General features: G+C 53.6%; 3 protein-coding genes across 3 annotated transcripts; 1 reads left to right on the plus strand and 2 right to left on the minus strand.

Moving 5' to 3' along the window:
• Positions 1-554: 554 nt before the first annotated feature.
• Positions 555-3267, minus strand: MONBRDRAFT_22902 (uncharacterized protein; the record flags this gene model as incomplete). Its single annotated transcript, XM_001743322.1, has 8 exons — positions 555-1079; positions 1169-1216; positions 1320-1406; positions 1512-1584; positions 1714-2080; positions 2164-2222; positions 2372-2768; positions 2919-3267. 8 exons carry the CDS (start codon positions 3265-3267, stop codon positions 555-557), a joined length of 1905 nt encoding a protein of 634 aa, XP_001743374.1.
• Positions 3268-3866: 599 nt separating this feature from the next.
• Positions 3867-9464, plus strand: MONBRDRAFT_22903 (uncharacterized protein; the record flags this gene model as incomplete). The annotated part of the gene is made up of 19 exons (XM_001743001.1): positions 3867-3931; positions 4139-4202; positions 4428-4541; positions 4625-5177; positions 5333-5451; positions 5557-5799; positions 5926-6241; positions 6344-6556; positions 6718-6848; positions 6948-7034; positions 7127-7258; positions 7364-7498; positions 7603-7748; positions 7848-8188; positions 8349-8475; positions 8583-8666; positions 8750-8867; positions 8974-9125; positions 9251-9464. 19 exons carry the CDS (start codon positions 3867-3869, stop codon positions 9462-9464), a joined length of 3354 nt encoding a protein of 1117 aa, XP_001743053.1.
• Positions 9465-10184: 720 nt separating this feature from the next.
• MONBRDRAFT_31213 (uncharacterized protein) lies at positions 10185-12003 on the minus strand (the record flags this gene model as incomplete). The annotated part of the gene is made up of 4 exons (XM_001743323.1): positions 11722-12003; positions 11354-11603; positions 11006-11266; positions 10185-10889 (listed from the first exon to the last, which is right to left on the minus strand). Exons 1-4 carry the CDS (start codon positions 11799-11801, stop codon positions 10185-10187), a joined length of 1296 nt encoding a protein of 431 aa, XP_001743375.1. The 5' UTR covers positions 11802-12003.
• Positions 12004-12354: the final 351 nt, after the last annotated feature.

The raw sequence follows: 12354 nt of genomic DNA on the forward strand, positions 1-12354 counted from the left end.
TCTGTGCTAGCATCAAGTCCTGAAAACACCAGGATGTGGCGATGTCTAACGCCGATCACAAGACTCAGATGAAAAGGCCCCAAAGCGCACATACTAGCCGACCTTCCACTGTTCGCCTCTTTCATGCCACTCCATATCAGATGTTCTGGGGTTGCCCCATCCCGAATCACCGTGACCATCACCTTGGCCTTTCACATCGCATGCCGTCGTTCATATGCCTCCGATTCTGTTACTTACATTACCGCGAGTTGCTTCAGCGCGACAAAACAAGAGCGCACTGCTGTGGCATCCACGCCAGACACCTAAGAGAAGCCACGTCAACTGCAGTTAGAATTAACATGCAAACGCATCTGCTACTCATGTCCAAGATGACAAACAACAATCAGAAGAGCATGAGTTTTGAAGACCTGAGCAAAGTCTACAACAAGAAAGCAACGAGTGCCCTCCAAGGACGTCTCAGCGGCCATGCTAAGGCCTGTTGTAAACTCTTTAAGAAGCGCTAAAGCCAAGACGCAAAAAAAAACAAAAGACCCCAAATGAGCGCAAGCAACGCTTCAAAGTCCCAAGCCGAGCGTTTTTTTCTTGTTTGGCCGTTCAACATGCTCGGAAGGAGATGCGTGCTCAAAACCAAGTTTCGGCGCGGTAAGCGTACAAAGAGAAGATCCGAAGAAGATGTAGCCCGAGAGTTTGTAGGAGATGATGCGGCTTCGATGCTTGGCCAAGAGAGAGCGTTGCTGGAAGTCACGCTGCACATTGCTGCTGCGATAGACTTGGTGCGACACCTTGGTTTGCGCGTACTGGAAGATGAAATTGAGAATGGAAAGGCCACAACCCACACCCATGCCAATCTCCAGATTAGTCATGAGGATGGCAATGAAGGTCAGCCAAATAATGATGTACTCTGAGACGTGAACCAGCTTGAAGGAGAGAATTAGCCAGCTAAACATGAGCTCCAAGGCGATAAAGGTCAAAACACTTCCAAAGAAGAATTTTGGGACAAAGGCCAAAATGGAAACTGGGACCATGAAGATGGCCACTTCCAACGCAATCACTAAAGCTCCGACCATCCGAGAGTTGACCTGCCATCCCTCAACCGTGCTCAGTATGAGGAACAAAACTCAAGACACAAAGCACGACGTGTCCAATCGAGAAGAGGAAAAACACGCACGTTGGCTCGCATGGTGAACAGTGTCTGACTAAAAATGTATGAGCCAGTCTACGTGAACAAGCGAGACGTGATCAGACACCCATAACGACCATCGTTGGCCTGTGGACAAGCATGGAAAAGCGGCTCGCTCGCATGCGCTACGAGTCCTTACAAAGCCACCCGTCAGACCAGATACCAGGTTGCTGATACCGACAGTACAGAGTTCTTTGTTAAAGTCCAAACGACTGCCCAGCTCCATCTAATCGGCATGATGAGTGAGCTGAGAGTGATGAATGCAATGCATCTGTCGAAGACTAGGCATTCGTTAAAAAAAAAGAGGGGGGGGCGTTCAATGCGTGCAGACCTGAATGGCCGCCACATCCAAGCTGCTCGAAAAAGCCACAACGAAATACATGGCAATCCAAGTTGGAATCAATCTGCGCAGTTCCCCAATCCGGTCATGGAAAGCAGGCAAGAAACAAGTGAGCCCTCATCGCGGTGAAGTACCCCAAGCCGAAGCCGCCTTTTGAAGCACAAAGGTAGCCAGAAAGAGGTGAATGCCTTACTTGGGTACGACCCCCCAATGCACTTTGCCAAACTGATAGTGCTCCCAAACCTCCCAGAACTTCGTCGACCCCGTGGAGGGGGCCAACCACCCCTCGCCAAAAGCAACGCGTGCTTCGTCCAAAGAGGTTCCGCTGGCAGCCAGGATGATGTGAAAAATGACGGGAATCGCCAAGAGGCAGCACGGCAGCACGGCAAAATGACGGAAGCGATTGGTCACAAAGATGAGACCGATGCCCAAGAGGAGGCCTGGCGTAATGAGTATCATGCTGTCACGGTTGAAGGGTGCGCCCCAATCGCGAAAGGTCAAGATCTGCTTGCCGCTCATTAACGATAAGCCCGCTTCAAAACAGTACAGGCCGATAAATGCTGAAAACAAAGACATGGCCATTGCGCCTAGATGAGGCAAGCACAAAATCTGATTCCGCACTACAGCGCGTGAGGTCACATACCGAGATAGCCGGCAATAACAGCCAATGGCAGGTATTGGACCAGCGATGCCAGCTTCAGGCTAGCAATGCAAGGTCAAGCAAAGCGAGAGATTCTGTCAGAATTCCATTTCGTGCGTACAGTGGGCACCGCTGCAAAATCTCGACCTTTCCCCCACCGACCCCTGTCTGACGGCAAGCATCTGACAGAGTGTGTTGCTGCTCAACGCACCGGCCAGTTACAAAGAGAGCCGCTCCCAGGCTGGCAGTGCTGATGGCCAACCAACACAGAGTTGTGGCAAGGACGTCTGCGTGTGAGAGGTCATGCTGCTTGCCATAAGTCACAATGGCGCTGGCCATGCTGGAGAGGAAGATGAGTCCTGCGTCCTGCACCTGGCCAATGGCAAAAGTCAGGGTACTGAAGGTGGTGAAAATAATTTGATGGATGCTGGAGGATAAAATGACGAGCTTGATGAGATAGGGCATGCTCTCCTTATAGTACGGGTCTCGGAAAATGATTTGTGCAAACGAGATCAGAACAGGGATGAGGATGATGGAGTTGATGCAGCCATAGAGCAGGCCCACTAAGAGTCGCTGCCTAGGCGACAAGGCCCGCGATGGCACCTCCACTGGGAGCAAAATGACCACAAAAAGAAGGAGAAGAACCGAAGATGAGATGATTCGGAAGAGTCAGGCTAGTATGGGCCAAGCCCAATCAGACGCCGCTCGAGAGCCGCTTCAACGCGCTTCCCGTCCTGATCGCGACAAGGCATGCGCACCTGTCTCAGTCGTCTGATATTTAGCCGCAGACTGTGCATGTAAAAGTGGCTGCGATGCACCATCGCGACTAGAACCATGGCTGCCATAGCTATGCGATGCAGAACCGCGACTTCCATCGGCCCCAACTGCTTGAAGCGAGGTTGTGCTCTGACTCAGCTCTTGGAGCTCTTCGTCGTCGTCCAGGCCACGCTCAAAGCCCCTAAAGTAGCTATTGCCATCTACGGGCTGGAGGACGGACTGAAATAGGCCTAGCGAGCCAAAGTTGACCAGGGAAGCCTGCTGAAAAGAGCCTGATTCGGATCGAGAAGCACATGCCGTGAGCCTGCACAGCTGATGGGTGACACACATGGCGAGCCATCCTTTGCCTTGAGCGTAAGAAGTCACTTTATAAACAAGGGTTGTAGGGTCAGCGTGTTCCATTCGCACCTGCCATGGACTGAGACGGCACGGAACGGCCTGAGGCAATGTCCATGGGCACGGCCGAGTTGTCTGCCATCGCTGCCCGTTGGCGCTGTGTGCTGGCGCTCCAGCTGCTCATGACCGGCGGCTCCTGACGCCCAGCAACGATCTTTGAACCACGATCAGACACCGTCCACGTGCAAGTTGTCCTAAATTTCACGATGTTTAGCCTCCAGCACCTTTGCCTCACACTGGCTTCGTCAGCCCAGCTCAGCTCAGCTCAGCGTAGCCCAGCTCAACCTCGGCTCAGCTCGGCTCGGCTCGACTCAGCTCAGCCGTGGACTGTTCTCGCGCGCAATTTCCAACAAGAAAATAATCTTGTGACTGTTTTCGCTTTCTGTACTTCAAGACCTTAACACCAAAGGTACACACGTTTTGTTGGTGCAGCAAGCACATGGTGACTCTCTCTTTCCTGCTTCTCTCGCTTTGCACACAGCTCTCAGCGTTGACCGACGTGCATCATTTTTGGACGCTCGGGACCGCGAGAGATGGCGGACCAACACGGCAGCTCGGGCCAGAGCGTGCCTTCATCGCGCATTATTGTGAAAAATTTGTAAGTCTTTGCTGGCATCGGGTTTTGAAGGCGCAGGCTGCAGCCGCCGTTCGATTTGGCCGAGCTGCGAACGCCGTCAACGCCACGTGGTATTGTTGACGGCAGAGGCAGGATCCATGCTTTTCACAGCGTGACCTGTCTGGGCCTGCATTTGCCTGTATGTTTGTTCGCAAACTTCAAACTGATTGGCTGTGATCCTCTGACTAGGCCGAAACACATCCAAGAGCCACGCTTGCGTGAGCTGTTTGCAAAGTATGGCGAGCTGACCCAGGTCAGAGCATTCGCTGAGATTCTATTCCATCGTCTTCTCTTGCCTGTGTCTGTGCCCGTGCCTGTTGTATCCAGATTTGCGCTCCAGGCTCAGCCTGCGCAATTGCATGTACGCTCGCGTCCTGATGATGCACACCCTTCCTAACTCTCGGCTTGCGCTTGCGCGCCATATCCCGCTCTGCGACTGTGCTTTGCTTTTGTGGGCGATGATGGGTGCTTGGCGTAGGTCAAGCTTTTGAGCAAACGGCGCATGGCCTACATCGGCTTTAAGGACGTAGACTCAGCAACCGCCGCCGTGAGCAAGGAGAACGATGTTTTCGTCGACACCTCCAAGATTGAGGTACTTGCTCAGCCCTCACTCAGCAGATGGTGGCTTGACTGAAGCACACGACTCATGCTGCCCGTCGCGGCTGCGCTGTATAGGTCGCACATGCCCTGGCTGTCGGCGATCAACGCCTCCCTCGGCCTTGGTCCAAACAATCGCGAGGCTCCTCGGCCTACGAGTCACGCGAGGTAGAGTGCTTGGACCTACCCGGCGCTATCGAAGCCTGTGTTCCCCTTCTGCTTCATCTTCGACTGGGCTCACGCTGTCTACCTCAAACGCCATGTCTTGTCCAGTCGCAACGTTTGCGCATGATTGCCAAGCTCACCGGCGCACTGCAGGAATCTGACGGTGCACCGTCGAAGAAGAAAAAGAAGTTGCCCGCCGCTCTGGCTCAGGACCAGGAACAGCTGGCGCGCCTCGAGAAGTTGGCCCAGGATCCATCAGCAGACCCCCAGCTGGCTGAGTACATGCAATTGATGGGCAATACAGGCCGCCAAAAGACCTGGGCCAACGATGCTTTGCAGTCATCGTTGCCCAACCCGACGCAGGCCGTGGCCGGTCCTTCCTCAGTGGAAAAAGACCAGCCCAAACCGAAGGTTGCCTACGATGACGACAATGACAGCGACGACGAGGAATACCAGGATTTGCCAGGTGCGGCAACAAGCTAGACTCCGGCGCCTTGTTGTTGTCGTTGTTGCTGCTGCTGTCGTTGCTCCCCTCTTTTGCTGGGCATATGTAGCAATGGCCCCGTTTCTTTTTTTTCTTTTTTTTTCTTCTCTTTTTTTTCACAACCGTGCGTGCCGTAGTTGCCGCTGATCAAAAGAGCGATGATGCTCGTGACGACATCGATACAGAGGGAGCAGGCGAAGATGTGCAGGCTGTAGTGGCCCTGCAGAAGCAAAAGGCAGCCATGTCAAATTTGGATGTAAGCCCCTTGTGCCCACTTGTACTTTTGTGTGCGCGTATAAGGATGATGAGCTCAGTTGACAGTCTTATGCTCGGCCTAACACTTGACTTGCTGGGTGCTCAGTGGCTTCGGTCCAAGACTGGCGAGTCTTCGGCAGCTGATTTTGAGGATGACGACGCGGAAGCGGAGGAGGAGGATCCCTCCATGCTGGAAGATGGTAAAACCACAGATCGGCAAAGCAACGACGACAGCGACGACGACAGCAACGACGATGAGGAGGAGGATGAAGATGCGGATGAGGATCAGGATCATGACGAGAGTGATAATGGCAACAAGGCGGAGAAAAAGCAGTTTTCTACGGATCAGGTACTGACTGCGTTTGAATGCATTGTTCGTCAGCTACGCTCTCGCGTGCTCCCTTGGTGGCCGTTCGCCTCTTGTGGCAGATTCTGACCTCAGAGGCTCTGTTGTCTCAACTCGTGCGCTATTTAGGATGGCCTGGAAGCTATCTTCCAGCGCACAGAGGCACAAACCGCTGGTAGCGAAGAGGTCGATAGTGACGCTGAGGAGCTGGATGAGGCACCTGTGGAAGAATTGACAAAGCCGGAGCGTTTCTTTACCGTCCGTGTTCTGGGCCTGCCCTTCAAAGCCCGTGAACCCGAGATCGTTGGCTTTTTCAAGCCACTCAAGCCCATCGACGTGCGGCTTCTCTTCGACAAGCGCAAGCGCTCCAGTGGTCGTGCTTTCGTTGACTTTGCCACGAAACCAGAGTGGAAGAAGGCGCTCGAGAAGCACAAGAGCAAAATGGGTGCGTCGCGCATGTTTTTGATTTGGGTCTATCGCTACCAGGCGACCTCTGCTCAAAGCATTCCGTTCTTCTTAAACGTTTGACCGGACCCGCGATCTGCAGGCAAACGCTACATCGAGGTGACAGCGGCCATCCCGGAGCGCAACATCATGCAACAGATTGAGAAGCTGGAGCCGGAAGATAAGCCCAAAAAGGACTATCCCGCACCTTTGCGACCCGAAGATGAGGACATTGGCGAATCCGGCCGTTTGTTTGTGCGCAATCTGCCGTATGCTTGTCGGGAAGATGAGCTCCGCGAGCTCTTTGAGGCTTTTGGTGAGCGCATCGTTCTCGATTCCCCTCAACGCCCCCTTTTGCTATTATTGTTTGTTTTACCTTAGCTTACAATACCATCTTACGCTCACTACACTCTCTTTTTCTCGTACCCCGTCCTCCATTTTGGTCTACGCGGCGTTATTCTGCATTCACCTCTCAAGGTCCCTTGTCAGAGCTGCATATGCCGATTGATGGCGAAACCAAGAAGCCCAAGGGCTTTGCGTTTATTACTTTTGTCCTCCCCGAGCATGCCAGCCAGGCGTTTCAAAACTTGGACAATACCATTTTTCAGGTATGGTGCGCGCCAGGATCAATTCCTTGCTTTTACCCTCCCTTCACATGACTGGGCGTGCGATTTACTTGAGACACCAATGACATTGTTGTCTGCCAGGGCCGTCTTTTGCACGTGCTGCCGGCTCGCCACAAGCCCGGAACGGATGCTGACTTTGAAGTCGAGGAGGGCAGCAACTACAAAAAAGTATGTTCTTATTGGAGCTTCCGTGCCTTCTTCTATTCAAGTGCTTGTATTCTCTAACGTATTTGATGGCGGTTGCTGCTTCAATGAATCAGGACAAGGCCACCAAGCAGAAGCAAAAGGCTGGTGATGCCTACAACTGGAGCACACTGTTCCTCCGTCAGGATGCCGTGGCCGAAGCCATGGCCGATGAATTCGGTGTTTCTAAAGGCGAACTGATGGATGATGTACGTGCTCTACGGAGCCTCCAAGCGAGGTGTTGTCGCTTTTTTTTAACGGTGTCATGCAATGCTCCCGTTATTCATTCTCGATGTATGCAATCGTGGTTGTAGAGTGGAGAAGCCTCGCTGGCTGTGCGAATGGCCTTGGGCGAATCAAACATTATCGCAGAGAACAAACGGTTTCTTGAAGAGCATGGCGTCAAGCTTTCAGCATTTGACACTCGCATTGGCAAGCGCAGCACAACGGTAGGTAGTTGCTGTTCAACCTCTCCATGGATATTGGCAACGCTCTGACCGGGTTCTCATTGAAGTTTTGTCTCATTCCGTGCACTTTTTGCTGCGCATGCTAGACTCTCCTGGTGAAAAACTTGCCGTTTGCAGCGGAGGAGAAGACATTGCGACCCCTTTTTGAAGCGCATGGTGATCTGAGCAACTTTGTCATGCCTCCTTCGCGAACCATGGCGCTCGTTGAATACATGGAGCCGAGTGAGGCACGGTGCGTTGAACTGTGTCTGCTCAGTGTGTGCGTTGCGTTCAGCTTTAGCAATGAGCGTGCGCACGATGAATTCATTCGGTTGGTTGCATCGATCACTAGTCGTGGTTTTCGCAAGTTGGCTTATCGCAAGTACAAGGATGAGCCGCTCTATCTGGAATGGGCACCGAAACAGTGTTTTGTCGACTCGCCAGAAGAACCTACCACCGACTGGCCCGCTGACTCGGCTTCCAAGGCAGAACCAACAGCGCAGGCAACCGCAGCGCCTGCGGCGCCTGCCGAGGCACCGCCTCAGAAGGAACGCACCGATGTCAACAAGAAGGCGAACAAGAAGAAAGCGGCGACCAAGGACGACACTACGCAGCAACAAAAACCACACGATGCTGCGCAATCTTCAAATTCGAGCCAGTCTGCGAAAGCCCACCCTGCAGAAGAACTCTCCGGTTTGTAGCCCGCCACAGTCAGCTTTATACATGCTGTACTGTACTGTACTGTGCTGTACTGTACTGTACTGTACTGTACTGTACTGTACTGTACTGTACTGTACTGTACTGCGTTGTGATACATATTTAACACCCCGCTCCTCGCGCGGAAATGCTGCAGGCAAAGACGAAGGAGCTGAGGAGGTGGATACGAGTGGCCCCAGCTCAAGCGTCTTCGTCAAGAACCTGCACTTTGACACGGACGAAGATGCGCTGCGTCATCATTTTGAGGGCATTGGACCGATTCGGTGTGTGCTCGGGCTCTTTCATGTGTTCATGTGGACGTTACGCTTCTTTATTCATGCTTGTATTCATTGACGTGTCTTACCCTTTTGGACTTGTGGCTGCCCCGTAGTTCGGTTCGGGTGGCTCGCAAACCGAACCCCAAGGAGCCGAGTCGACCGCTCTCCATGGGCTTTGGCTTTGTGGAATACAAGTCGTGCGTCACCCTTCGCATCTTTGCGGGGCACGTTGCGTGCCAAGTTGTCGCCTCCTTACGAGCCTTGTCTTTGAAATATCTAGGCGTCAAGATGCCGTGCGAGCCATTAAGATGCTCCATGGCTCGTCGCTTCAAGAGCATACGCTTGAGTTGAAGATGTCGGAGCGCACAGGTGCCCCTCTCACCAAGCGCGAGCGCCAGGTTCGATTCATCTTTGGTTCAACATTTTTCAGCGTCTTCGTCCAGCTCTGCAACAAAGGCTTGATTTGCTCAACCTCATAACCGGCTTGTGGTTTTATTCATCCAGGGGAAGAAAATGAAGGCCAAGTCCAACAAGTTGGTCGTCCGCAACATTGCCTTTGAAGCGACACCCAAGGAGGTGCAGCAGCTCTTTTCGCCACACGGCAACATTGTCTCCGTACGCCTGCCCCGCAAGCAATATGACGGCACACATCGCGGGTGAGTGGGCATCATTTTTTTTTTTTCTTTTTTCCTCCATGTATTCCAAGCTTGACTTCGTGCTCTTCTCGCACACGTCTGTCCGTTTGCACTCTTTCTCACACCAATGCTTGCTCGTTGCGTAGCTTCGCTTTCATCGAGTTTTCCACGAAGCAAGAAGCCCGCGATGCCTTTTCGGCGCTCAGCGGCACGCATCTATACGGTCGCCGCCTTGCCATGGAATTTGCCGAAGACGATGAGAGTCTGGAGACCCTTCGACAGAAAACTCAGCGGTCCATGCACCAGTCTGACAGCGGCGATCGCCGTGACCGCAGCAAGCGCATCAAGTTCGATGATTGAGCGGCCATAATTAAAAACCTTGAAAACTTGTTGGCTGCACCCCTCCCAAAAAACAATGAAAATCAAAAAAAGGTCAGCAATCGGCCAAAAATGAGTTCTCTACGGTTTAAATTGTGTTGTTGCTTGGGTATATCAATTTACATAAAGATGCTCAATTTGATCCACTTCCGACCATGTCAACCGCCAATGTTCGGTGGGCATCAAAGAGCAGTAAGCGCAAAACAAAAGCATAAAGAAAGAGAAAGTGCACCAAAAAGGCAAATCACAGAATGGGCGGACGCAAGTATACACAAACGGACCACTCATACAAGGAAGACAAAAACCAGCAAATACGTGACACGTCGAGACGCCCGACAAGAAGGTACGAAATGAAAAGAAAACTCATAAGACGAGAGGCAGGAGAAGAGCATATACGAACTGGCCTCAACCACAACCTTTGTTAGCAAGTTTCACGCCACTCCGGAACATCGCCACAAAAACACGTTGTAGCAGGAAGCATTGAGCGACAACACAAGCGTGCCAGGGCTGGTCTTCCGCTCTGACACAATTTAATATTTGCTCAACTGCGTCAAGCGCAGTTGCCGATTACCGACTGGTAAGAAGACACCAAAGCACAAAAGAGTCAGACACAACAAGAGAAATATAAAGGCGAAACACCGAGTGTACTGGGAACAACAATGGCCCACACAACCGATGTGATAACCCAGGGGATCTGGCAGCCTACCATGCCCCAGGGGTCATCATGGGGTCACCGCCCAGGGCAATTTTGGGAGTGCTGACGGGGTTCAAGAGCGCGTTTTGAACTTGGTTGGCTGTGGCCAAGTTGGGCATGGGAAGCGGGCCCGCGGCAGCTTTGGGCAGGCTCTTGTTACGACCATCGGATTGGCGCCGGCGCTTCTCCTCATCGCAGTTGTGCTTTTGCTTCTTGGGGTAAAAGCCGCATTTGCCACACTTGTACTCGCCGCGCTTGCTGGCTGAGCCTTTTTTGGCATGTGAGTGTGCCGTCATTTTCTTCTCGCGCTTGTTTCGTGGATCACCGTCGAACCACCGAGCGGCAAAATTGTCTGCTCGAGGTGGGAGAGCTGTCATTGCATGGGGATGGGACCCATAGGCATATGTGGTTGCCGCCGCCATGCCGGCGCTTGTGGCAGGTGCGGCGGTGGTGGTAGCTGCGACCATGTGTTGGTGGGGCTGGTGTGACTGCCGCTGTGCCACAGTTTGCTGGTGATGATGTTGTTGCACGTGTGCGTGTGACTCTGGCAGGGCTTGGGACTGCTCGAGGAGCTGAGTCATTGGCGGAGAAGTGGTCGTGTACGGTGGCGTGATGACGTCCGTTGCTGCCGGGGAGGGGCCGCTGCTGTGCTCGATCTCAACTTGCTCTGATTGAGCTTGGCTGGCTTCCGTCAGCAAGCGGCGTTTGGAGGTCTGTGGGAAAAGGAGAAGCAGTAATTTACCCCAGAGCAGGGACACGTGATTTGTGAGAGCATGATTTCGAGGCTGAAAGTGCGCGAGTGGGCCGGCAAGATGGGTCGGAAGCTGACCTTGGTGCGGCGAACGGTTGGTGAGGTGGCGCGAAGTTCGGTTTTTTCATCTTGCTTGGCAACGAGTTCAAAGGGCTCAATGCGGGGAGGAGAGCGCCCAAGGTTCATGCGACGGCGTTGCCGAATTGTGCCATGGGATTGAATGTCAAGGACCTCGTTTTGCCGTTGCACGCATGGCGAGGCACCGGTCAAGCAACCCAGGCCATCCGTCTTGCTTAACGGGGAGAACATGCTCATACCCAGACCAGAGTCGTTCAGCGCCTGTGTAGAGTGCCAGCAGCATGAGGCAACGGTGTTGGTGCTTCAAGACCAGCGAGGACCGGGAGCAAAGAGAGTGAAACAACTGACCGAGCCGTGCATGTTGAGGCCGCGGAGATCAGGGGGAGACATGGCATCGACGGCATCGGTGATGCCCTGGGCCTCGAGCTCAAAATCGGCGTTCGAAAAGTTTTGCAAGAGGCTGGGAGCGCGCATCTTGCCCGGGGTAAGGCCAGAGTTGTCACTTGCATCAGAAAAGGCTGAGCCAGGGGTACGTCGCTGGCCATAGTTCCGGGTAGGGGTGCGGCCTGGGGTGCTGTGAGCACCAAGGTGGCCGAAACTAAGCAGAGTGTGGCAACGTGTGCAGGCGCGCCCATGTGAGTGAGCACGGCAGCGAAGGCGGCATCGAGAGTCGTGTGTGGCACGGGAGAATCTGAGAGAACGTGCATGAGACATACCGTGAGGCTGTCAGGGGTGAGTCTGGCGCCTCAAAGGATGTGCGCATGTAAACGGGGCGAGGCAATTCTTTGCCCGACATGTTGGCGGTGGTGGTGGAGGGAAGGGGTCAAGGCAAGCGCAGAGGCAGGGCTGCAGCAAAAGCCAAGTAGCGGCACGAGTCGCAGCGGCAGCGGCGACGGGGCTTTTGCTACCCAAATGCAAGTGGCAGTCGGTTGGATTGATGGGTAACTGCGAGCAGAGAGGCGCGAGCAGAGCGGGCTAGGTCAAGACCGGATGTGATGATGGATGGCGGTCGCGATGCTTGCTGATGATGGAAGAGATGAAGATGGTTGGTGGTGGTGGTGGTGGTGGTGGTGGTGACCCCGAGACAAGTGCGATCAATCTGTGCTAGATAGATGGGCAGGATGGAATCTCCATAAAGCCCACAACCACGCAAAGGGCAAAGGGCAAAGGGCAAAGGGCAAAGGGCAAAGGGCAAAGGGAAGACCGCGGGGGCCGAGGAACGCGCGTCGACCAACAAGAACAAGTGTTGTGTTAGAGAGAGAGACTTGAGGCCTCAACATGGATGAGAGGAAGTGGGAGAGGGGTGCGCGGTGGGGGAGAGAGAGAGAGGGGGGGGGGGGGGGGGGTCA

The sequence above is a fragment of the Monosiga brevicollis genome, genomic scaffold (genome assembly GCF_000002865.3).
Source record: "Monosiga brevicollis MX1 MONBRscaffold_3 genomic scaffold, whole genome shotgun sequence".
Classification (NCBI taxonomy): Eukaryota; class Choanoflagellata; order Craspedida; family Salpingoecidae; genus Monosiga; species Monosiga brevicollis.